Source organism: Balaenoptera physalus, assembly GCF_965194825.1.
Source record: "Balaenoptera physalus genome assembly, chromosome: 19".
In the NCBI taxonomy this organism is placed as follows: domain Eukaryota; kingdom Metazoa; phylum Chordata; class Mammalia; order Artiodactyla; family Balaenopteridae; genus Balaenoptera; species Balaenoptera physalus.
Window position 1 is genome coordinate 18,607,010 of NC_138900.1, and position 25,219 is coordinate 18,632,228.

Genomic DNA, 25,219 nt, shown 5'->3' on the forward strand with positions numbered 1-25,219 from the left:
TAGGGATGCAGCAATCTAAGGAAAATGGAACCTTGTTTCGTTTGGACATTTACCAAGAGTTGCTTGCCATTTTGGAAAACCGCATCCCTAAGCCGTGGCTCCAGCAGCCATCTGAGCCTGGAAGGATGCTCTGACCCGTCTGCGTCTGCAGCTGCTACAGCCTCGACGATGCTACACAACCAGTATCTGAGTCCTCTGTAGGTCACACGCAAGCATTTTTCAAATCAAATACACATTTGAAGTTATAAATTACATTCCTTTTATTTCTCCCTTGTTTTAAAGATAGGTCATTATATTGATTTTTTAAAAATTATGACTGTAGGTTATATTATCTATGAATTTTATTTGGGGATGGCAAGAATTATAAGATTCTTTATAGAAGGGGCAATGAATCTGACTGGATTGACCAGATGTAAGTGCTCACGGGAGGTGGGGGATAGGGGAGAGACGAGGAAGCCCCAGCGTTCTTGCCCGAGCAGCAGATGAGGGTACCCCCCTGGATAAGGAAATGTAGGGGCCCTGGGCGTGAAGGAAGATGCTGGGTACTGCCCATGGGACCATTGGCTTGAGGGGAGTTGGGCCTTAGGGTGGGGCAGCGAGGAGTGGAAACTGCAGACCACAAATCACTGAGTGAGGGATGGTGGCCCTGGAGGGAGCCCCAGGGGCATCGCAGGGGCAGAAGGAGGACAGGGGCCATGGACAGGACAGAGAAGAACCGGGCAGTGTAGTCCAGGGCAGGGGTCTGCGAGTGGCTCCCTGAGGGAGGTGTGAGCGGTTCCAGGGCCTCGTGAGAGCACAGCAGGGGTCAAACATCCTCTGACCTATTTGGGGGCCTCCCTGCAAGACCACAGGCAGCTCTGGGAAGAAGAAGCCTTGTGGGTCCAAGCAGGGCCATCAGCAGACCAGGGTCTCTGCCCATCAAACCGGCAGACTGGGCTGAGGGACAGGAGGGACCCCAGGGCAGGATGGGGGTGAGGAGCCCCAGGACCAGGAGGCCCACGCCTCCCAGGGGTTGCAGTTTCTGGATCTGATTATCCCAGCTCCGCATTTATCAGCTATGTGACCTTGGGCTGATTATTTCCACTCCATGCCTCAGCTTTTCCACCTTTAAAATGGGAAGACAAGTCAGAAAGAGGAAAACAAATACTGTATGCTAACACATATATATGGAATCTAAAAAAAAAAAAGAAAAAAAAAAGGTTATGATGAACCTAGGGACAGGACAGGAATAAAGACGCAGAGGTAGAGAATGGACTTGAGGACACGGGGAGGGGGAAGGGTAAGCTGGGATGAAGTGAGAGAGTGGCATAGACATATATACACTACCAAATGTAAAATTGATAGCTAGTGGGAAGCAGCCACATAGCACAGGGAGATCAGCTCAGTGCTTTGTGACCACCTAGAGGGGTGGGATAGGGAGGGTGGGAGACACAAGAGGGAGGGGATATGGGGATATATGTATATGTATAGCTGATTCACTTTGTTATACAGAAGAAACTAACACACCATTGTGAAGCAATTATACTCCAATAAAGATATTTAAAAAGAAAAAAAGAAAATGGGAAGACAACACACTGCCGGCCCCACTCCCATCTACCCCCCAGACAATGTCCTGATCCTATCCCATGGCTTGGCTAGGCCAGCACCTCCCTCTTAGCAGGACCCACCCTTGGCCAAGCTGACCCCCACCCATGAGGCCCTGAGAATCCCCACTTCACATGTCTTCCTCCCTGTAAGATGGACCCAAGAGAACGCGCCATCTTCCTCTTGGGAAAGAGTTCCAATAGCCGTTGGTCCCGAGGGCCCTTGGTGATGGTGCTGAGTGGGCCTGAGGCTCCCAGCCCCACTGGTGACTCATATCAGGACATGGGTGGCAAGGCCAGATTTGAATCCTCCCCTAATGGAGACCTCAGCCCAGCCCACCCAGAGTGGCTGGTGTCTTGGGCCCAAAGAGGTGGTCCCAGGAAGGTGGCCGGGGGCCAGGGGTTGGGAGACCCCTGTGACATTGAAACGGTTCCTCCCCGGACCCTTCTGAGGGCACCCAGGATCCAGCAGGCCCATCTGGACAGGGTCCCTGGAAAAGTAGGTGGGCCTGCGTTTCTCCAGAGTGGGTCACCGTCCACAACCCAGGGGCGTCAGACCCCTGCCCTCCCCACCAGCTCTGGCACCAGTCAGCACAGGGAGTGCCCCCCCAGGAGGGGGATCCAGGTGGTGGGGGGCCCCCAGAGAGCCGTCCTGTCCACAGGGCCCCATGTTCAGACTTTCTGTGTGGTCCCCCAGTGACATTCCACGCATGGTCCCCAAGCCGCCCGCAAGACGGAGGACAGTCCCCACTCGTGGAGTAATAAGGCCCTGCAGCGTCCCAGGGGCTGATGTGTCTCAAATCCAAAGAGTATCTGGTGACGTGCAAAGTCTTGTTTTCACATTAAAAGCATTAGTTCGTTACAAGTACACGCCTAGATTGCCCCAATGTTTTGTAACTGGTTTTGACATTTCCCGGTATTTTGAGGCACCGGGTCTCCGAGGGGCCTGCCTGGGCACCCCTCGCCAGCTGCACCCACTCCTCCGCCCGCACCTTTCCCAGGCTCACTGACTCCCTGCCTATTGGGCAGGTGGGGAAGCTGGGCCCCTGGGGCCTGCAGAGCCCCTGCCCACCAGGCCTTGGTCGGCCTGTCAGGGCAGCTCCGCTCAGCTGTGAGAAAGGCCAGGGCCCATCAGATAAGGCTCTGGGCCCTCCCGCCACCGCAGAGGCTCTATCGCCTCCCAGTCCCTCCCAGCCCTGCCCCGAGGCAGGTGTGCTGCGCGGAATGAATTTCACTACGAGATCTCTCTGGTTTCACTATGAGTTTCCTGACCCAGGCCAGCACCTACGGCCCCCGGGGCCTCCCCTGCATCTCTAGGGCCAGGAGGCAAGGCTCCCCACTCAGGCAGCAAACAGGAGGGAGCCTGGGCAGCCCTTGGGAAGGACTTCCCTGGCTCCTAGCTAACTCCAGTGGTCCCAAGAGAGGCTGGGTTCTGGTCCCAAGAAGCCTGGCCAGCCCGGGCCAACACCTTAGGACAGGGTCCGCCAGGGGCCTGGATTCCTTGATGGCAGAGTGGGGCAGGCCACAGGGTCTATCTCTTGGTGAGGGAGGCTGCCCTCTGGTGGCGCCTTTTGGAATGGCAGATGTCCTTGCCCAGGGCGGAGGGTCCAGGTTCAGGAGGCTGGCCCCGTAGGATTTGGGGCTGGGACAACCAGAAGGGAGAGGAGAGCCCAGTTCCAGAGCAGAGGCCCAAGCCCCAGCTTCTCATGTTCTCTACTGGTTCCTGTTACCCACGGTCCCCACCCCACCTACAGGGGACTGCACAGGGCTGTGCTTATGAGGGTCTCAGGGGAGGACATGGGGTGACACAGGAGGACACTAGAGTCCCAGACTCACCAACAGGTCACCTGTCCCCTCCTTTTCCCTCTTCTGACTAGTAGGCCCAGGAACCCCAGGGCCTGGGCTAGCTGCCCCCCAGGACAGCTGTGGCACTGAGGGATGAGAACCCGCCCCCGCTCCCTCCCCCTCACAGATGTTCAGTGACTCATCCAGCTCAGAAGTCGGGGGCAGAGCTGGGGCTAGAACCTGTATCTCTCAGTTCCCAGGCCAGACACCTGGGAACCTGCACTGAGGACTATGCTGGGAGGAAGGCCAGGTTGCCTTTGAGGAGCATCTGGCCCAGCGGGGAGAGAAGCAGTAAGGAGAGGTGGCGAGGTGGGCACAGAAGAGGCTCGTGGTCCCGTCTGGGGACCAGGACGTCTTCCTGGAGAAGGTGGTGAGCAGGCTGACTCACAAGGGACGCACGTGAGCATGAAGGTGTGTGTGAGGGGCTGCAGGCCAGGCAGCCAGCATGGGCAAGGCAAGGTGGGGACTGACATCTGAGCATGCAGAGCCAGGGACAGTGGCTTTCAAGAGGGTGACCACACATCCCAGTTTGCTCAGGCATCTGGTTTACACCTGTCATCCTGCTGTAATTATTAACAGCACCCCTTTGCATTTTCAAAAGGGTCCCCGTTTGGACTGTTAGTTAAATGGTCTCCCCGCAGAAACATCTCCGTGGAGGGGGTTGGTCCTCACCCCCAGGGCTGCATTGAGCAGGGACAGTTTGGGATGGGGGAGAGGATTTGATTTGCATTTTGGAGCAACGCTGGGGTGGCGAAGAAGCTGTCATCAGTCAGTCTAGAGGATACGGTGGGTGGTAGAGTGTATTGGGGCGGGGGAGGATGGTGTGGAGGATGGAGGCCGTCAGAGCTCTGGGAGTGGACACTGGGATCTGGGTCCCCATCCCAGGAGGGAGTGGGTGATGGCTCGGTGTGGTGACACACTCTTCATTTGATCATTCTAGAAGCACTGAATGTGCAGGCTGAGCCCTGGGCAAGGTGGTCCCTGCCATGGACCCTTACACCATGCAGATCCAGAATGTCACCAGAACCAAATACAAAGAGTTTTTAAAAAATGTCAGTCTCACAGAATATTTTAAAGTTTGATAACTAATTGCACAGAGGAGAATTGCGGGAGAGGAACAGGTGTAATACAAGGGCCCCCCAAGTCAGAAGATGCTGGGCTAAGAGTGGTGGTGGTGGTGGTGGTGTGTGTGTGTGTGTGTGTGTACACACACATGCACATGCATGTAGGGGGGCAGTCATAGCCTCCGCCCTGAGAAACCAGAAAAAGAGACGAAGCTTTCATTTAAAGTTGGCTGCCCCGGATCACCAAGGACAGTGTCCAAGGAGCCCGGTTTCCCCATAACTGTGCTTTCTCCACTCTCTGCTCCATAGTGACCTTGGAAGAGGGGACTTTCACTAAATATTTAGGCATATACCATGTGGAGCTTTCATTTGGACTCCTGCCCTGGGCCTACCAGTGTTAGGGCTGGACGTGAGCAGTGGCCGTCCAGGGAGGGTGCAGAGAGGGGAGAGAGGAAACACAAAGGGGCAGCAACTATGTCCAAGGCTGAGAGCCCCAGGAGACAGAAACAGAGAGGGGTTCCCAAGAACCATCAGCAAAGAGTTGCTTGAGAATTAGGGAGCGGCTTGGCATCAGGATAGTGGAAACCAAGGAGAAACAGGCTGCCTGAGTGGCTACCTAGGTTAGAATGTGAGTTAACAAGAGAAGGGAGTTAAGGCCAGAACAGGCATGGGGGCGCCAAGCAGGTTCAATGACCTTGAGGAGCTGGCGGAGAAAGAACAGACCCAAGGACCCCCCCCACTCGGATCCTGTCCCACCCAGGGACCCTGAAAGGACATGTTCAATGTCCTATTCTTGTTGAAGTGAACATAACCTACATACAAAATACTGTATAAATCCTAAGTGTTCCACTTGATGAGTTTTCACAAACTGAACATATTCGTATAACCAGCACCCAGATGAAGAAACAGAACATGACCAGCACCCCAGAGCTCTCCTGGTGCCCCTCTCCAGTCTCCACCTCCAATGAGCACCTCTATCTTAACTTTTAGCATCATACATTAATTTTGCCCATTTTAGCACCTCTCATGAATGAGATTATCCCAGAATTTTATATCATATTCGGCTTCTTTTGCTCAATATTATGTCTATAAGATTTATCCAGGTTGTGGCGTGGTAGTAGTTTGTTCATTTCCCTTGCAGTACAGGACTCCAGGATTTGAATGTACTCTGATATATTTATCCATTCTACTAATAATGGTTTCTGGGTTGGGGCTATCGTGAAAAGTGGTGCTATGAATAACGTTGTAAACATCTTTCAGTGCATTGCTGTATTTATTTCTGTTGGGTATATACCTGGGAGTGTATCTTAGCCCCGGGCTCTCCAGAAACAGAGCCCGAGGCAAAAGCTTAGGTGGTGCTTTTCAATCAGGGGGTGCAATCACAGGGAATCAAGAGTGAGGGGAAAGGGGGTGAGGCAGGGAAGACAAGAGAGCCAATACAAGGATGAGTTTCTGAACTGACCACAGCTTGGTGCCAAAAGCATCTGATTGCTGGGCTGTTGGGACCCTCTTGCAAGAGGCTTTATAATGAATAGGATTCATGACAGTCCATCTGGGATGAGGAATGGGGGAGAATTTGTCCACTGGCTTCCACCTGCCATCGTCAAAAGACAGGCCAAAGTGTGCTAACTCCCCTGCATTTTTGGTTACAAATTTGTGGGTACCAGTTTCATCCCTCACTGTCTCATGCCTCAAGGGGTAGCAGAGAAGCCCTGGGGAGGGGAGAGTGATGGGAGGTGTCCACAGGTTGTACTTGAAAAGGAAGAGAATGTAACCAAGGCCTCCCAGGTGAGGCTGGAGGATCTGAGGTGGTACCCAGCAGGTGTCTGACACAGAACGGAGAGGCTGGGCCATAGGGATTTAGAAATATTGCCAAATAGTCTTCCAAACTGGTGGCACCAATGCACACTCCCTCCGCAGCGTATGAGAGCCTCAGGTAGCTCCACATCCTTGCCGACGCTGGTGTTTAATTTTAAGCACTCTGGTGGATGCACAGTGGTATCTCATTCTGGTTTTAATTTGCATTTCCCTGATGACTAATGAGGTTGAACACCTGTTCAAAAGCTTACCAGCCATTTGGACATCCTCCTTTGTGAAGCACTTACTTAAAGTCTTTTTCCTTTTGATTTGTAGTTTTCATATTTTTAAGATACAAGTCCTTTATCAGATGTATGTATTGAAATAGCTTCTCTCAAATGTGGCTTACTTTTCCCTCTCTTAATCATGCCTTTTAATTAACAGACGTTTCTAATTTTAGTGGAGTCCAATTTGTCACTTTTTTACTCATGCTTTTTGTGGCCTGTGTAAGAAAATGAATCTATTCTTTCCCCTAAGTCTTCTTCTAGCTGCCTTGTTGTTTTACCTTTCACATATACATTTTGTTTTCATGCGCACATCCATGGAATTGGTTTTAGGGTATGGTGTAAGGTAGAGACGAAGAGGGTTTTTTTTGTTATTTTCCAATATGGATACTTAATTGATCCAGCACCGTTTACTGAAAACTCTGTCCCACTTCTCTCCCCTGCTCTGCGATGTCAACCTTGTGGTGATAAAACAGGAGTCCATAGATGGATGGGTCTGTTTCTTTTTCTATTCTGTTCCTAGTTGATTTGTTTATCCTTGCACCTGTCTCCCTAACTGTAGTGTAAGTCCTCCAACTTTGTTCTTCTTTATATATGTTTTAGAATCAGCTACTTTACTAAATTAACTAATTAACCTTAAGTTTGTTTATAAATTTTTTTTGGATTTTCTACCCAATCATTTCATATGTAAATGACAGTTTTATATTTTCCTTTCCTAGCTTCATACTTCTTCAGATTGGCTTCTTTCACTTAGTAACATGCATTCAAGTTTTCTCCGTGTCTTTTCATGGCTTGATAGTGCATTTCTTTTTAGTGCTGAGTATTATTCCACACGTGGATGTACCACAATTTATCCATTCACCTACTGAAGGACATCTAGATTACTTCCAAGTTTTGGCAATTCTATATAAAGCTGCTATAAACATCCATGTGCAAGTTTTTGTGTGGAAATAAGTTTTCAACTCCTTTGAGTAAATACCAAGGAGCACGATTGCTGGGTTGTATGGTAAGAGTATTTTAGATTTGTAAGAAACTGCTAAACTGTCTTCCAGAGTGGCTATACCATTTTGCATTCCCACCAGCAATAAACACCTGTAACTACACATCCTCACCAGCATTTGGTGTTGTCAGTATTCCAGATTTTGGTCATTAAAAGGTTACGCCTTATTCCTTCTTTTTCTTGCCTTATTGCACTAGCGAGGACCACCAGCCCAGTGGTGTAGAGAAAAGAGTGCTAACATTCTTTCTCATCTCCAGTCTCAGTGGAAAAGCATTCAACATTAAGCACAATGTTAGCTGTAGGGCTTTTGTTTGTTGTTTTTTGTTTCTTGGAGGGTTTGGGGGTTTGGTAAGATACCTTTATCAGATTGAGAAAGTTCTCTTCTTTTTTTTTTTTTTTTTTAAAGTAGCTGTGCCGGGTGTGAGGGGGCGATGCACAGTGTCAAGGTTCACAAACCTACAGAGTGAGCTATGACAGAGGCAGGCCTGCAGGAGGGCATGAGCAAGTTCTCTTCTATGTCTAATTTGCTAAGAGTTTTTTGGTTTGTTTAAAACGTGGAAGGCTGTTTTCTGAATGTGTTGAGAAGATCCTATGGTTTTCCTTTTTTTTTCTTCCTGTTTATGTGGTGACTTCTACTGCTTGTCTTTCGGATGGTCAACCAATCTTGTGTTCCCATCAGGGTTTGCAGGTTCTACTTTATGCCACTAAAATCACCTCCTGAACTGTGGGCCTGGAAAACAACATGCAAATTCCATCCTGTGCAGTGCCCTAGAGTCACCCCTTCTCCTCAAACACTGACTACACATTTCAGGTGCCATGAGAGGCTCCCCTTCGAAAACCACCAACCCCCAGGGGCACCAGCCCCGGCAGGACCCTCTCCCAACAGACTCTAGCGTTGCAAGGGCAAGTGCGTGCGGAGAGTGAACGGGTCAGACCCCCCCAACCCCCCCCCCCAAGACAATTAAGAGTCTGCACAGCTCGTGCGCCTCCCCGCCCCACGCCTGCGCCAGTCTCCTTTAAGAGATTCGGCCTGAACGCATCTCTGGGGCGGGAGGCGGAGGGCGCCAAGAATGCCGCACTCCGACGACGGGAGCGCAAGGGCTGAAGCTTCGCCGGGCGGTCTCCCCCTTCACGTCCCCCCAGGGTCTTCCCGCTCCTACTCCCAAGTCCCCGCCCCCGACTTCGAAGGTCGCCCTCACCCGCAACCCCCCTGAACCGCCACGCCCGCCCCCCGATGCTCCTCCCACAGCCCGGGACCCGACCCCGGACCCCGCCCTAACCCCCGGTCCGCCCGCCGGACCAGGGCGACCCCCACCCCCACCCCGCAAGCCCCGAGGCCGCGGGCGGGGGAAGCACGGGGCGCGCGGCACGGCCTCATCCACATGCAGGGGATGGCGCGTCGCGGCGGCCGCCAGGAAGGGACAAAGGCTGTTCCGCCGCCGGCCGCAGAGTGCCAGGCTCGTCCCGCCCGCCGCCCCGGTGGCCCCCGACGCGGCCCCCCGTGCGTCTGTCCCGCCGGCCCGGCTGCACAGTCCGGACGGCTTCCGGGAGGAGGAGGCAGCCTCCATCGGACCCTGCACGCCCTACCTCCTCCTGCGACCCCAGGGGCCACAGCCCCTTCTCCGTGTTTCCGGGGCAGTTGAGGTGGCCTCGTCTCTTGAGCCAAAGAGACTCAAGAGACGAGGGGCCTTCGCCAAAGACCCGATTTCTAGTCCACTGAGCCCCGACTCTGTGGCCAGGCGTCTGCGCGTAGAACCTGCCGGACCCAGTCCAGAGCCGGGCTGGGCGGCGGAGGGCGGGGGAAGGTAAGGTTTAGAGCAGAACCCCTTCCAGGACCGCCACAAGTCACTGGGTCCCCTCTGGATGACGGTTAGGGGCTCCAGAGTCTTCACCCCGACCCTGTCTCCCCAGACTTTTGATGATGGGGCTTAGGGTCTCCTGACCCCAGGGGATCCTGGACAAAGCCCCCACCCCTCCGAGAGCTATACCTCACACACCCCCATCAGCGTCTGGAAGCCAAGGAGGCATCAGAAAGGGTTTACACTTCGGCCCTGCCACTCGCTCTGTGACCTTCCTTACTATCCCGGGGCCTCAGCTTTCCCCTGTAGAGTGAGCCCAATCTCCACCCCTCTGCCCGTACACACACTCTAGGGGTCCGTGCCAGGATTTAAGGAGTATGGCAGCTCTGGCGCACAGCAGGTCTCAATACACAGACGGCTATTATTTTTGCCAGCTTCCTCAGTCTCCTTGAGGGCAGGGAGAGTCCTGCCTTTGAGCCCTGCTCCCCCGCCCCCACCCCAGGCCTTCTTCCTAGGCCTTCTTGGGTCCAGGAAGTTCTTCCTAGGTCTGCCCCAAATCCTCTCCTTCCTTCTAGGCCCGCGTTGGGAGGGTGGGGGCCACGGGGGGAGTTCCCTTTAAGGAAGGTGGGGGAGGGGGCTGCTGGCCGGTCCTCCTTCCGCCCCTCCCTGGTCCCCGCGGGCCGGGGCTCGGGGCCAGGGCCCCGCGCCAGCGCATGCGCCCGCCTGTGGGCGCTGTCCGGGCTGCGAGAGCGGCGCGCACCGACAGCCGGACGGACGGACTGACTGGCGGCTGGTCGGACAGACGGGGCAGCGCAGGGAGCTGGGACGCGGCGGGACAGCGACATGGCCGGCCACACGCAGCAGCCGAGCGGGCGCGGGAACCCGGGCCCTGCTCCCTCGCCCTCCCCCGGCCCGGGCCCCGGGCCCGGCGCCTCGGAGCGGGTGGCGCTCAAGAAGGAGATCGGGCTGGTGAGCGCCTGCACCATCATCATCGGTGAGCGGGCGCGGGGCGGGCGGGTGCCTGGGGCGGTAGGGCCTAAGGCTCACGGCGGTTCGGAGCAAGGAACACCCCTCCCCGGGCGCGCCTACCGGCCTGAGACGGTGGAACGTGGACGAGGGGATGCCCGCCCGGGGCACCTGCGGTGTCTCCCCTCACACAGCAGCCACAGGGCTTCTTGTTTCCACCTCCCCACGTGCCCCGAATTTTTGCGCTTGAAGGAGGTGCAGGTCCCATCCACAGCTGGAATCCTCCTCCTGCCTTTACTTCGCCATGGACTTCCGCAAGGCAGTTGCCCTCAGTCTTCTCATCTATAGCATGGAGATGGCTGTGGTCCTGCCTTGAGTGCAGGAGTCTTGCAAGTGTGGGAACTCGGTAAGCTGACCCCCGCTAAGGCCCCAAGTTCTGGGTCTTGTGGCTTAAACTGAGTTCCTACTGTGTGCAGGGTCCAGGTGCCGGGCAGTGTGAGTGATTTATTCTTCGCAAGCAGGAAGGACTGTGGGTAGCCTAGACAGGGAGAGCCAGCCCAGAGGGGAATCGGTTCGGAGTATATAATTAGTGCAGAGTTCTGCAGCAGGACCCTGGCAGAGGGGGAGCAGCAGCCAGTGACTGGGGGAGGCCCAGTTGGGGTGGGCAGACCCAGCCTTCGAAAGGCCAACTGCTTCCTGGGCTGGGATTCCATTTGCATCCTCTCACTCTCTAGCCCAGCTTCCCCACCTGAGAATGAGTCTGTGCATCCTGCCCCCATTTGGGGACTTCTGGGTAGGCAGAGGGCTCAGGGCACAGTGAGAACGGTGGTGGGGTTTTCCGCCTTCTGTCCCAAGTCAAGAACACGGATGCCTCAGGAACTGGCTAACCCAGACCTGTGCCTGTATCCACACCAGGTGCCTCAGAGACCCTCGTGGGAGAAGTCTGTTCCATCTCCTGTGTCCCAGGAGACACAGGCTGGAAGGATGAATGGCAAGGGTCTTGACCGCTCTCACTTTACCAACTGCCCAGTCTTCCCCTCCCCAGCCAGTGGGTGCTGCTTGTGCATTCACTGCCCACCCATCCTCAGACCCTTGGAGATGGAAAAAGTTGGGGGCTCAGGAGGGCAGACTGGTGTCTTCACCTCCTCCTCCTCTGCCCCCACAATGGGAGCTCCTGGGCCAAGGTTGGGGTCTAGCTCTTGGTCATCCCCTGCACTCGCACTGAGAATTGCCCCAGCACACAGCGCCTGTGCAGGTACCTCTCTGTCTCACCCACTTGCACCTGGAAAGGTGTCTTCTAGGAGCTGGTCCCGATCTGGTCCAGAGACCTTCTTGGCCAAGAGTGCCCCTGCTTGACTGCTGGGAGGAAGGGCTGGTTCCAGGGATTTGGCCAGGGTACTGGTTAGAGCTTTGCCCTGGCCCACACCCTCTCCAGGAGCTGTGCCCTCAGGAAGAGGAAGCCCATACATCATGGGTGGGCCTTGGGGTCAAGAGGCTGACTGTGTCTGGAGCCAGCTACAGTGCCCGGCAGGTGCAGGGAGAGACGTGGTACTTGCTGGGCTGCCTCAGCTAAACCCAGCACCCTCGAGCTGTATTCCTACTCTTCCTCCTCCCCGCATCCCATCCCCCTTAGGTCAGGCAGAGGCTGCTGGCTCCTCTCTCCTCAAAAGAGGGCCCTGGTGGTGATGGTGGGAGTGGATGAGGCTAATTCTGCAAGAATTTTTCTGTGCAGCGCAGCTCTGCCCTTACAGCTCCCCCACTTTTCATACCATTTTTGCTGTTCCAGGTCCACTGCCCCCTTGGCTTCAGGCCTTGAGGACTGAGCTGGGGTTAGGAGTGACTTAGCCAAGAGGGGCAGACTCAGGAACAGAACCCAGATGACCTGACTCCAGCCCAGGACACTCAGGGGTGGTCCTACAAGCCTGCTTGGGGAGCCTTGAGGGGTTTCAGCAGGCAGGAGGCTGGGCTGGGCAGGAGACAGACAAGGGGAAGATGGACCTGGTCCAGAAGGTGGCAGATGACAGAGGAGGCAGGGGTGGGCTGAATCACTGCACTGCCCTCCCCAGCCTGATGCCCTGAAAGCCCCCACTTCCTGCCCTTTCACTGTTCCAGGAGCCCGGACTCCCACATCTTTCCCCACTTTCCTGCCCTGGGGAGCCTGGTCAAAGTAAAAAATGTCTGCTGAGTGTGATAGTTTAGCCTTAAAAGTCTTGAAAACTTTATAGCTTCCTCCATAATCTTTCTTGTTTGATAGCAGCTTATTATCTCCAAAACTTCCAAATAGATCCTCCCAGAAGATCCGATAATTCTCTCCCCTTGTAACTCCTGCCCCAGGCTGAGGAGTAGGAATGGAATGACATAAAAGGGCTTTGGGCTAGAACAAGACTCCACCTAAAATGTGTTTAGGACAGCACCTGCTGGCTGCAGCAAGCACAACTGGAGGGGAACGGGCCAGCCTGGAGGGAAAAGAGCCTTCTGGGGCAGGGACTGTGCAAGACATCACCACATCCAATACTTATTCAGAGAAACACACCTTACTACATTATGAAAACATGTTCTCCCTTTATCTCATTTGATTGCCTGCCTTGCAAGATGGGAATTTTTATACCCATTTTACAGATGTAGAAACTGAGGTTGGAAGTTAAATGACAATGCTGCAAGTGGTGGACTCGGAATTTGGAACCAGAATTGGACTCTTCTCCCAATCCAGTGCCCTTCTTCACACTGCTCTGGTGCAGGGCAAAATTGGGGCCAGATGCAGAGCCCATGATGGGGGAAGGTTGAGGATTGAGCTGGGAGCTCATCCAACCAGGATTTAGTGAGCTCCCCACTCTACTATGGGTAGGTGAACAAACAGGTGGACAGAGAAATAGCCTCTGACTCCCCCACCCCCACCCAGGGCTGTATGTACAGGGTCTCTTGTCCTGACTCAGGGACCACAACCAGCTCCCTCCCCATCCACACCCAAGGAAGGGTCGTGCCCGGGTTCAGCAGAGTGGGAATCAGCCAGGTCTGCTGACCAGACTGTCCTGTCCTTCGCTCTCTCCCTTTGACTTAAATATCCAGCCCACGTTTGTGAATCAGGCTCAAGTATGTTCTAGGACTCAGGGACCCCCTTCATGAACCCTGTCTCCTTAGGAGCCAATCTCTACTCATCCAGCCATGGCCAGGTCCCTCCGTTGTCTCTGGGGCTGGAGGTGCTGGGCTGCTCAGAGGATAGCCCTCTCCAGAACCCCAACCCATCCTCCCCAGGACCCTGAGGGGACATAAAACCACACAGGAGGCTGTCTGTACCTCACCATAGCCCCAATTTACAGATGAGGAAACTGGGGACCTGAGGCTGCAACCAGCCCAGGGTCAGATGCCCTTGGTGTGCTCTAAGACACCGTTGGGGGCTGAAGCAGCTCTGGCTACACGGATGGGGCCTGCTAGCTCTGGTTACGCTCATTCATCTATTCAACAGTTAGGTACTGGACAGTGCTGGGCACTGTTCTAGGTGTTGGAGACACAACAGGGAACAAGACGGACAAAATCCCTGTCCTCCTGGAGCTGACATTCCAGCATGGAAGTCAAAGAGCAAGCAAGATAAACAAGCTGAATGTTTAGCTGCCAGGGTAATGATAAGTGCTAAGGTGAGAAAATGAAGGAGGGAGGATTGTAGGTAGGAGATGAGTCAGGAGTGAGATGGAGTGCAGTCTGTGTAGGCCTTGCAGCCACAGTAAAGACTTTGCCTTTTTCTCTTTGTCAGGGCTTTGGGCAGAAGAGGGATGGCATGGGATGGCATGGGGTAGGATGGGATGGGATGGCGTGGTGTGGGATGGGATGGGATGTTTTGGGATGGGATGGCATGGGGTGGGATGAGATGGGGTGGTATGGGATGGGATGGCGTGGGGTGGGATGGGATGTGGTGGCACGGCATGGCATGGCATGGCCTGGGGCTTACTGTGGAGAAGAGGCTGTGGGCAGAAGAGGCAGAAGCTGGAAGCCCAGTCGGGAGGGTACTTGAGTCACCTGGGTAAGAGATGATGGTGGTTCAGAGCAGGGTGGCAGCAGTGGAGGTGCTGAGAGGAGGTTCAGTCCTAGGTGTGTTTGGAAGATTGAGCCAAATGTGTTGAACTGGACACAAGGTATAGCAGAGTGGAGTCTGGGTGACAGCAGGTTGGGGCCTGAGCATCTGGGAGCATGGTTTGCCATTAATTGACCTGGGAAGACTGTGAGATGAGCAGGTCCCGGGGAGAGAGTTCCACACTCCTGGTCATCCCTCTCTCGAAAGGAAAGTGGGTTAGGCCAGAGGCGCACGCTGACCAATTGGCAATTCCGGGCATGCCCTGGAAACGTCCCCACTCACCTCCCTGGAGTTCTGCCAACACCTCAGCGGGCACTGCTGTCCCCCTAGAGGGGGGCCTGCCATGCTCACCATGAGGACACTGTGCTGGGAGTCACAGGCTTCACCCAGAGCAATAGCAGGGCCCCCAAAGCAGGGCTCTGGCCGCTGACCCCAGGGTGTTGAGGTCCCATAGGGTTCAGATCCAAAGGCCAGCTTGGGTGGCCTGGGGTGTCTCCAAGGTAGATGACTATAGTGAGACCCATAAGCACTTCCTGGGGCCTCTGATGTAGCAGACAGTGTGGGAACAGACCCACATCACTGCCTCGTCTCCCCATCTTACAGATAAGAAGGTTCAGAGAGTGAAGTGCCTTGTCCACAGCCTCCCGCCATGAGGGATCTGGGATTCGAACCCAGATGTAGGGGTTCTCAACTAGTAATTGGCCCTGCCCATGGCCTCAGGGGCCTTGGGACTTACCAACGGGGATTTGGAGCTCTTCCCCAGAGCCCTCATGGGTCACATCCTAACAGGGAGGTGCTGGGACGCATTGCCCAGGGCAAGAGAAGGAGGCCTGGCCCATGGCCAGCCCCTGATCAGGCCCAGGAGCCCTGAGCTACTCTCTGCCAGGCCAGCAGGCCAGCGTGGCAGGAGGAGGCCCCGCCATGGCTCTGCTCGCTGAAGAGGCAGGCATAGGCCAGGCGCGTGTAAGGGGACCTAGGTCCCGGGGGCTCCCTGTCCTTCTAGGGGGCTTGGACTTCTCATCTCAGCAGGCCAGGGCACAGACCCTGCCCTCTGGGAATGCAGGGTCCACCCAGGATGGCAAATAAAGGAGTCACTTCCTGGCCATACTCCAGGTACCATGGGAGAGGAGCAGGGGCCAGGTTATAGGAATCAGGATGGGAGATCAGGGAGGGCTTCCTGGGGGTGGCGTTGCTTCTGGGAAGCCAGTGAGCTGGGGAGAGACCTGCCACAATGCGGGACAGAGGGCCCCAAGCAGAAACTGTGTTTCCTCAGGCCCCGTGCAGATGTGCAGGACGCGTCCCTCCTGCCCAGCAGTGCCTCAGCCAAAGTCAGTGTTGCACCAGCCCTCTGCTGCCCCCTAGCCCAGTGGCCTTTCCTGGCACAAGGGGAAACTGAGGCCCAGGGAGCAGCATGGGCCTGAGGTCACACAACAGACTCCTGAAAGTGTTCTAGGGATGAGGGGTGGTGCCAGCAGCCTGACAGGACCTCCCTGACCCCTCCCCCAAATCCGACTCTGCACATTCCCCACACACACACCGAGGGCAGCTGGCCCCCTCCACCCACACGACCTCCGCAGTCCACCCCTGTGACCTCCGTGGTCGGCTCATGCCTCCCAGAAATAGGTCAGCACTCACCGCTGCAGCCGGGGGAACAATGGCTCTTTCTTCGTTCCTTCACGGACCGGGTAAGCCCCATCAGGCCACACATCTTAATGTGATAAAAACCACCCAGCTTGGCCTGAGGGAAGAGGGGCGGGAGGAGACTGGAGGGGGGCCCCCTAGTTGAGGGACTCACATCCTCACCCACCTTCGTGGGAGCTCTGGCCCTGCCAAGGACCTGCAGGGACCACAGAGCAGCCGTCCCACTGGGTGGATGGGAACATGGAGGTCTCGGAACCCACATTTCTCCAGCCTGCCGTCAATCAGACACCTGACCAGGTGCTCAGCAACATCTCCCGGCCCATCCCACAGTCTGTGGTTCCTGCCCCTCCTCCTCTTCCTCCAGAGCAGGATGCCCCAAGGGCTGGGCTTGTCCACTGCAGTTCACCCAGTCGGGCAGGGCTGATTCTGCTGGACCTGAACATGAGGGCTGGGAAGGGAGGCCTGGACCCACCACCAGGAGGCATGGGCAGGCTCCCCTGCAGCACTGCCTTACAGCTCCATGGTCCCTTCTCCACACCTCCTGAAATCACTCGGTGCTGGAGACGCCCACCCCCGTCCTCAGCAACATCCCTCCTCCTCCCTGCCCTCTGCCCCTCACCCAAGCCTACCGCCCCTCTTGCTCCTTGCAGAGCCCCGTCCAGCCCACATGGTGCCAAGAGCAGCCAGTGGACCTCGATGGGGTTTTCTGCCACCTTCCAGCACAAACCTGAGGCAGGTGCTGGAGGCTGTCCAGGCCCAGAGGAAGAGGCCCCCAGAGAGCTCAGAGACACCTGCTGGCACATGTGTTCCTTTGAGCCACGTGGGGAGAAGTCCTGCACTGTAGCTTGCGGCCATGTGTCTAAAACAATAGCAGTCCTCACCCCCGGCCCATCCCCCGAGTCTTCAGCCACTGGGCACGGACAAGTGATGTGTCCCTTTCAAATTCCAGCCTTGGAGGACAGGTGCCAGGTGTGGCTTCCCCGAGGGCTACACTCGTGAGGCCCCATCAGGCTGAGTTGTGTACGGTGGTGGGCGTCCCCACGGGGTGGGTGGCTCAGGGCCCTGGATGCACCCAGCTCCTTCCAAGGCCACCCAGCCCCCACTGGCTTCCAACCTCCCTGGCTTTTGGCAAATCCCACTCCACCAGGTCCTGAGAACAGAGGCTCTACTGCCAGACAGAGCAAACGCAAAGGCTCTTTAGAAGCCTAATAGCCCACCCAGGCCCTGGGCCACGTGGCAGATGAAGGAAGCGGCCCCTCTCTCCCTGGAAGCGAGCTGAGGGCACAGCTTACCTCTGGGGCTGGGAGACAGGAATTCTTTCCTCCTTATCTGGATGTATTTAGGGCTCCTGGGACGTGACTAGAAAACCAAGTGGGGCGTCGTGGCCGTCCAGACTGGAAATCTGTGCCGGCCGGGTGGGGGTGGGGTAGGACTGTGGACAGGGAACGCATGCAGATGGGCCGCCCCAGCTGTGTCCTCGTCCAGACCCGCCTGTGGGCCTGGCAGGTGGAGCAGGCAGGGTCTGCCCTGATGGACATGCGCTCCCCCCCTGGGCCCCGGCAGGTGGGGCCATCTCGTGGAGGGGCTGAGCCCTGGGTCCCAGCAGTGTTGCTTTTTTCTTCATGTGGCCTGTGGGTTCTGGGACTATTTCCTCTTGGGCAGGCCCTAGTCCAAATCACCAGTGATGTGACCTGATTCATTTGCACAGATGATGAGACCCGGGTAACGCAGAACATTGCCCTCTTTGCCCTAACTGCCAGGGAGCTCGGGACTAAGTGGGCGCTCAGCGTTTTGCTCATCCTGGGAACCTGCTCTGCAGCCCCCAGCTTGGCCCTCTGGGCGTTTCCCATTGTTCTGCTCCCAGACCCCATGAGTGCCCCACAGTGCCCATCCTTGCAAAACTCAGACTGAGCCCAGGGGCAGGCCGGGCCTTCTGTGACCCATGACCTGGCAGAGTCCACTGGCACCCAAGCCTTGGAAGCTAGCCTCCCCCTCTGCTCCTGCCCACAGTCCCCTTCTGGGAGGGCCGAGTGGAGACTGCTGCCCCCCACTTCACAGAGGAGGAGGTCAGTCCTTCAGTGGCACTGGTGCCACTTTGGGCATCAGGCCATTCACTCATCCTGTAGTTTGCTCAACAGATGTGTATTGAGCACCAACTGTGTGCTGGAGGCCCCAGGTGAGGTCGCAGACGGTACACACAGAATCACGCAAAGATGCAAAGGGCATCTGGATACAGCTGTGAATGAGCTGAGGCTTCCCGTACAGTACCTCGCTGAATCCTCACAACAGTCCCATTGTATAGATGGCACTCAAGAGGTGACATGAGTGGGGAGAGGTTCCCGGCCTCCTGAGCCCCAGCCAGAGTTTCCCACTGTGGTCCTAGGATTAGAGCAGTGACCCCTGTTTGCAACCAGTGGGCTGTTCCCAAGGGAGAGGCATCTGTGTCCAGACCCCAGGCTGAGCCAACTGAGTCCTGCCAGCCTGCGATCATCCACCCCATCCCTTCAGCGATGGCTGCTAAGCAACCCCCACCCCTGAAAATGCACCAGCTCCTCTCCCTCACCCCACTGACCCTTGCCCAGGACCTGAAACATTTTAACAATGCCAGGAAACCAGGTCTCTTCCGAGTCTGTGTCCACAGCATGGGTCCTAGGTCAGGGAGGAGCCCAGCAGGCAAAGGGCTCTCTAATAGGAAAAGAGGAGATGGAAGGTAAAGAAATAAAGTACGGAGCAGGGTCTGGGGCTGTGAAGTGGGAGGAGGAGCCTTACCGGTGTGGTCAAGGAGGGCTTCATGGAGGAGGTGCCAGTCCCCAAGCCACTGCATGAGTTTGGATTTCGGCCAATAGGAAGGTGGCAAGAGAGTATCATGGTCAAGGTCTTGCTTTAGGTGGACAGCTCTGGCCAGGCTGGGAGGAAGCCAGGTGGCTGGAGGCTGACAAGCCTGGAGGCCTTGGCCAGGGGCGAGGGGCTGGGCCTGGGCCCTGTGGGGATGCACAGGAGTGTCTGCCACTCTGCCACTGCTTGTGCTTGCCCCACCTCATGGTTGTTAGTTGGGGGCAGAGGAACTCGGAACAGGACCCATCTCTGGCAGGGGAGCCTGTCTGGACAAAGTGCCACTCCCCATGCCAGGGGCTGGGGAGGGGAGATGAGGTGGCCAGAGTGGGACTTGCAGGGTTTGAGGGACCCATGGCATCCACATGCCTCCAGGCCCACCCTCCTCCTTGAGGGAGCAGCCCGGGCTCCCCTCCTCACTGCAGCATCTGGAGCTGCACAGAGAGGCTGCCCTGCTTGGGGCTCCCAGACCTGATGCCTCCCCCCCTCTTCCCCCCCACAGGAAACATCATCGGCTCGGGCATCTTCATCTCCCCCAAGGGGGTCCTGGAGCACTGTGGCTCCGTGGGTCTGGCCCTCTTCGTCTGGGTCCTGGGTGGGGGCATCACTGCCTTGGGCTCACTCTGCTACGCGGAGCTGGGAGTCGCCATCCCCAAGTCTGGTGGGGACTACGCCTATGTCACCGAGATCTTCGGGGGCCTTGCTGGGTGAGTGTGGGGCACCAGCAGCCGTGGGGTGGGGACAGCCTCTCCAGAATGGATGACCAGCCGGGCCCAGGACCCCGGTGTCCTCTTCTGCTTCTCACATCGCAGGGAGGTCATGGGAGTGGATGGAGGGAAGGGGAGGTGTTGGGCAGCCTTCTAAGGCCCGGGTGGGCGGGACCAATGCCCACCCCACTCCAGCTGGTCCCTTGACCTCTCTGTTCTTCCTTTTAAATAGAGCTCCTCTAAGCCCCACTCCCCACCCAGGTGCTTATGGGTGGGGAGGACCTTACTATGGAAACCTCTAGATCATGCCAACATCCAGTCAGGGACACCTTGATGTTAGTAAACTAAATGCAGGGTGGGGGGCATGATAGTCCTATCAGTGCCCTGCAAGAAGTCCCCTTTAAATAGCTCCCGATGTTCCTTTATTCACCATGAACATTAGCTGAGCACCTACTTTGTGCTGAGGGCCAGGACGCAAATGATAAAAAGATCCATCCCGGGCCTCAAGTTGCTTACAGTACAGAAGGGAAATAATCCTTCAAATGTGATTAAGACCAGGAGGATCCTTGCTTTGAAGATATGTGAGAGGCTGCAGCCCAGCAGCCAAGAGAACAGGGTGCCCACCACCCAGAGAAGACTCCCAGTAAAAACCACATTTGTGCCAAGGCTTGGAGGAAGGGTGGGGTTTTGTTGGCCGACCAGTGAGGAGGGGTAGCACATACAGAGGGTGGTGGCCTGGGCGAGCTCGGTCTGTCTGCCATGGCCACAGGCGAGGTCAGGTCCATCGTAGACGACGGGGCTTGTCTGGGACGGGGCAGCCTGTAGGTGGAGGGCCATCAAAGCTATTGCAGCTATCCAGCTGAGCCATGCTGAGGGCCAGAACAAAGGTACAGGAAGATTCCAGAACCATATAGGAGTCTAAATTGGGAGGACGTGGTGGCCAGTGTGGCATGAAGGAGAGGCTTGGAGAGAATCCATAGATGGTGGTTCCTGGGATGGGGAGAGGGAGATTTTAGGTTGGGGTTCGCCACATAGGTGGGGTCTGTGGCATGTCCGGGGAGACGCTGAGTCAGGCCTTGGGTGGGGGATCTGGAGCGCAGAGGAAAGGTCTAGGCTGAAGTATTTAAAGTTTGGTTCTGAGGGATGTGGTCAGGGGCCTTCAACAGGGCAGTGGAGGATGGGACCCTGGTGTTCTCCTCTGGGGAGAGGGTCCTCAGAGGGGCCTGGGACCCGAGAAAGCAGAAGAATTTTGCTGTGTGGCGGAATACTCAAGAAGATGGGAGGGAGAGGAGGGCCCGAGACCCACCCCGAGGGCACCCAGCATCGAGGGTGGGCAGAGGGGAGCACCTAGTATGGGAGGAGGGTCACGGAGCTAGGATGTCCCAGAAGCCAAAGGGGGGGAGGTGGTGCAAAGCAAGAGGTAAGGAAGCAGGGCTACAGAGCAAAGGTGAGGACCAAGAGGAAGCCACTGAGCTTGGTGTCCCTGGATGAGGCAATCCCTACCCTCAAGGTGGGACGGACAGGGGACTAGGACCACCCCCACGGACAGGCACTCCCCTGGGTGCAGGCAGAGCCCCCAGGAACAGGTCGGGCCTCACTCCCACGTGGGCACCCTGCAGAGGTGAGATTCTGGCAGATGGGATATAAATCCCTGTCACCCCAGCCAGGGGTCTTTGCAAGGTCCGGTCCCTCGGGGATCACAGCTCAGAGTCGGCCACCTGCAGCCACAAGGCTCTGCTGAGAACTGCAGCTGGAGCTGTGACTGGAGGTCCCGGGACAGCCCACCCCAGCTCAGGAACAGCCTGCGACCGGGGACTAGGTGGCCGTTAGAAAAGCGCTTGGTTCCCGAGTCTCTCTCCACACCTGCCCGAGGGCAGCCTGTAGCTGTTTGTGCTGAACACTGTCTCTGTTGAAACAGTTCATAAATAGAGCAGAGACCTCGACAAGGTTGGCCCTGCCTCCCTGGACCAAAGCTGGTATCTGGCCCCCACAGCAGCCCTGGGTGCCGGGGCCCAGGGTGCAGCCCCGCTCCACACATCTGGGCCCCCTTGGCTGGGAGGGTGCCGGGAGGCCTGAGCCACTGGGGCCCTCACTCCTTCCAGCTTCCTGCTGCTCTGGAGCGCCGTCCTCATCATGTACCCCACCAGCCTGGCCGTCATCTCCATGACCTTCTCCAACTACGTGCTGCAGCCCGTGTTCCCCAACTGCATCCCCCCGGCCGCTGCTTCCCGTGCGCTCTCCATGGCCTGCCTTAGTGAGTGTCCACCGTGGGGCCGGGCTGGGCCTCTGTCCCCAGGGCCCACCCTGCTCCCTGCCCCCGTGGGGGGACTTTGGGGGGAGGTCCCTCCAGCTGTCAGTCCCCGTGAAGTCGGCCTCAGGGGCTGGGCTTCTGGCACTCCAGCTGCTGCAGGGGACACCGCCCTCCTGCAGCCCGGGCTGGACTTGGCTGTGGCCCACCTCGAGAGGCTTGGCCTCGGGTGCCTGCCTACCCAGCCACCCGCCCTTCCTCCTCAGTGCTCCTGACATGGGTGAACAGCTCGAGTGTGCGCTGGGCCACGCGCATCCAGGACGTGTTCACCGGCGGGAAGCTGCTGGCCCTCTCGCTCATCATTGGCGTGGGCTTTGTCCAGATCTTCCAAGGTAGGGCCGGGCTGTGGGGGGGGGGGGGGGCTGGGCACAGGGCCAGGGAGACGACGCTGACCCTTGACCTCCGGACCCCCAGGACACTTCGAGGAGCTGAGGCCCAGCAACGCCTTTGACTTCTGGATGACGCCGTCCGTGGGTCACCTGGCCCTGGCCTTCCTCCAGGGCTCCTTTGCCTTCAGCGGCTGGAACTTCCTCAACTATGTCACCGAGGAGCTGGTGGACCCTCGAAAGTGAGTGGGGCTCCGGTCAGGCCCTGGGAAGGGGTGTGGCATGGGGTGGGAGAGGCAGCCTCCCCACACAGAGCCGCTGTCACCTCTGGCCGCTCTGGTCGTCTGCCTGACCACACTGCTACCCACCGGGAACGGCTCTGGAAAGGCAGCCGGGACGCCTGTGTTCCAGCCTGACCCTGTTCTGTATGGCTGTGGATGAGTCACGGCCCCTTGCTGGGCCTCAGAAACACTGAGTATCATTGTCTTGCTGTAAATGGATCCAGCTATTTGCATTTGGCCAAAAATTACACATGTGCACACAACATGGTCCCTAAAAATGAAGCCAATGGCTCCCTCTGATGCTCAGCTGGGACCCTGACAGTGAACAGTTACAGCTGGAGCTGGGGCTGATGGGAGCCCCCAGGGGACCCTGGTCTGTGGACTGAGCTCTAAGGGCGCTTTGAGGATTTTCAAGGCTGATTTTGGCTGTATGCAATGTCCTTTTCATGTGCAGACATTAGATCTGCCCCCCTCCCCAGGATATGAGTGGCCCCTCCTCCATCTGCCCCTTCCTCCCACCAGCCTGTGCCAAGGCTGGGCTGGGGACTAGGGGGAGACAGACAGCAGTACTGCCCCCTTCGCTGCCCCAAGGCCCCCAGCAGACCCAGGAGATGGAGGCTCAAAGCTGCTCCCCTTGCTGGGTCCCCCTGCCACCCCCCACCACCCTGAGGCCCCGTCCCCCAGCCCCGCAAGGGCTGATGCTGACACACTGCACCACTGTCCCCAGGAACCTACCTCGTGCCATCTTCATCTCCATCCCCCTGGTGACCTTCGTGTACACCTTCACCAATGTCGCCTACTTCACTGCCATGTCCCCCCAGGAGCTGCTGGCCTCTAACGCAGTGGCTGTGGTGAGTGGGGCCCCGCTTGGTCCTGGCTCCTGCCCGGCCCCCGCCCCGCTCATGCACCACCTCTCTTCTGTGCCCACCCAGACCTTCGGGGAGAAGCTGCTGGGCTACTTTGCTTGGGGTCATGCCCGTCTCCGTGGCACTTTCCACTTTCGGAGGGATCAATGGCTACCTGTTCACCTCCTCCAGGTGACTGGACTGGGGAGAGGGTGGTCCAGGTGAGGCAAGGTGAGGCAAGGCAGCTGCCCTGGTGCACACGAGCAGTGCTGGGGGCCAGAGGAAGTGAAGTCCTGCCCGGTGGGGCCCACCTGAAGCTGGGACTCCCCGGTAACAGATGTCTGATCCCAATTGCGAGGAACAGAAAGCAAGAGGGAGGCGGGCTAGATGAGGGGAAGAACTGCCCAGTGGGGCTGCTGGAGCCCAGAGCAGCGAGTCGGAGATGACAGCTCAAGAGGGCCATCAGGGCTAGAGCTGAGGTCGGGATCTGGCCAGCAGCAAGGGCCCAGGCTGGGCTCATGGCTCCCACCCACCTCTGTCCCCACCCCCCAGACTGTGCTTCTCTGGAGCCCGAGAGGGGCACCTGCCCAGCCTGCTGGCCATGATCCACGTCAGACACTGCACCCCTATCCCTGCCCTCCTCGTCTGTGTAAGTTGGGGGACCCAGGCTCGCGAGGCGGGGAGCCAGGGCCACGCAGCAGTGTGGGTAATGGCAGGGATGAGGCCTGGCCCTGGTGGGGGCGGGAGGGCCGGGCTCGCTGACCTCCTGGCCCGAGTCGGCAGGCCCAGGGCCCCTGCTGGGCTGACAGGAGGCAGGTGGGAGCCAGCCCTCAGCCCAGTCCTCTCCCAGGGCGGGGCCACGGCAGTCATCATGCTTGTGGGAGACACGTACACGCTGATCAACTATGTGTCCTTCATCAACTACCTCTGCTACGGCGTCACCATCCTGGGCCTGCTCGTGCTGCGCTGGAGGTGGCCGGCACTCCATAGGCCCATCAAGGTGAGGCCCGGAGGGGACCAGCCAGCCCACGTGCCGGAAGCAGTCAGGGCCACCCCTTTACCCGTTTGGGCACCAGGGGAGGCGATGGCAGCGATGGTGAGGCCAGCCTTTGCCGTGTGCTGGGCCCTGCTCAGGGCCCTGTGTGCACTGGCATATCCAGTCCTTAAGGCAGCCCCGTGGGGTGGGTGCTGTGAATACTCCCCTTCACGGACAGGAAAATAAGGCTCAGACATTACGGTCACACAGGATTCCGCGAGCCCACAGAAAACAGAAGACCCAAAACCGAGCTAAAAGAAAAGTCCTCCCGTTTGCATATAAATCCTTGAGCTGGAGAAGTGCTCAGTGCCTGGAACGTGAAACACCCAAAAATCATTCACCTTCAGCCGAGTGCGAGTGGCAAGTCCACATACAGTCGCTGTGTGGAGCTCAGAGCCGCTGAAATTGACAAACCCTCAACAATTTGGCCAACTGGCCGGCCACGTTGGGCTGCTGGCAGAAGGGGGCCCCTCAGGCCTCAGCTCCCAGGAGCTGGGGGAAAGGGCCTCAGACCCCCGGGGTGGTGGGGCAGGAGAGCCAGGGGTCCTGCGCCATTGGCACTGCCGCTCGCTCTCCCCCAGGTGAACCTCCTCGTCCCCATCGCATACTTGGTCTTCTGGGCATTCCTGCTGGTCTTCAGCTTCGTCTCCGGAGCCCATGGTGTGTGGGGTGGGCGTCATCATCATCCTCACGGGGGTGCCCATTTTCTTCCTGGGAGTGTTCTGGAGAAGCAAACCAAAGTGTGTGCACAGACTCACAGGTGAGCCAGGCAGCTCCCCGACGGGGTGGGGCCTGGAGATGGAGCCCTCTTGGGGGCTCTCCCTAGAGCGGGGTCTCCC

The 25,219-nt window shown here is 57.4% G+C and overlaps 1 protein-coding gene across 1 annotated transcript; it reads left to right on the forward strand.

The window, feature by feature from the left end:
* Window positions 1-10,112: 10,112 nt before the first annotated feature.
* SLC7A10 (solute carrier family 7 member 10) lies at window positions 10,113-25,184 on the forward strand (the record flags this gene model as incomplete). The annotated part of the gene is given in 12 exon segments (XM_082436874.1): window positions 10,113-10,366; window positions 19,380-19,584; window positions 21,687-21,838; window positions 22,099-22,224; window positions 22,307-22,460; window positions 23,227-23,350; window positions 23,432-23,467; window positions 23,469-23,536; window positions 23,897-23,993; window positions 24,195-24,344; window positions 24,962-25,030; window positions 25,032-25,184. Coding segments are annotated over 12 exon segments (1,485 nt in total), but the record flags the coding sequence as incomplete, so codon positions are not given.
* Window positions 25,185-25,219: the final 35 nt, after the last annotated feature.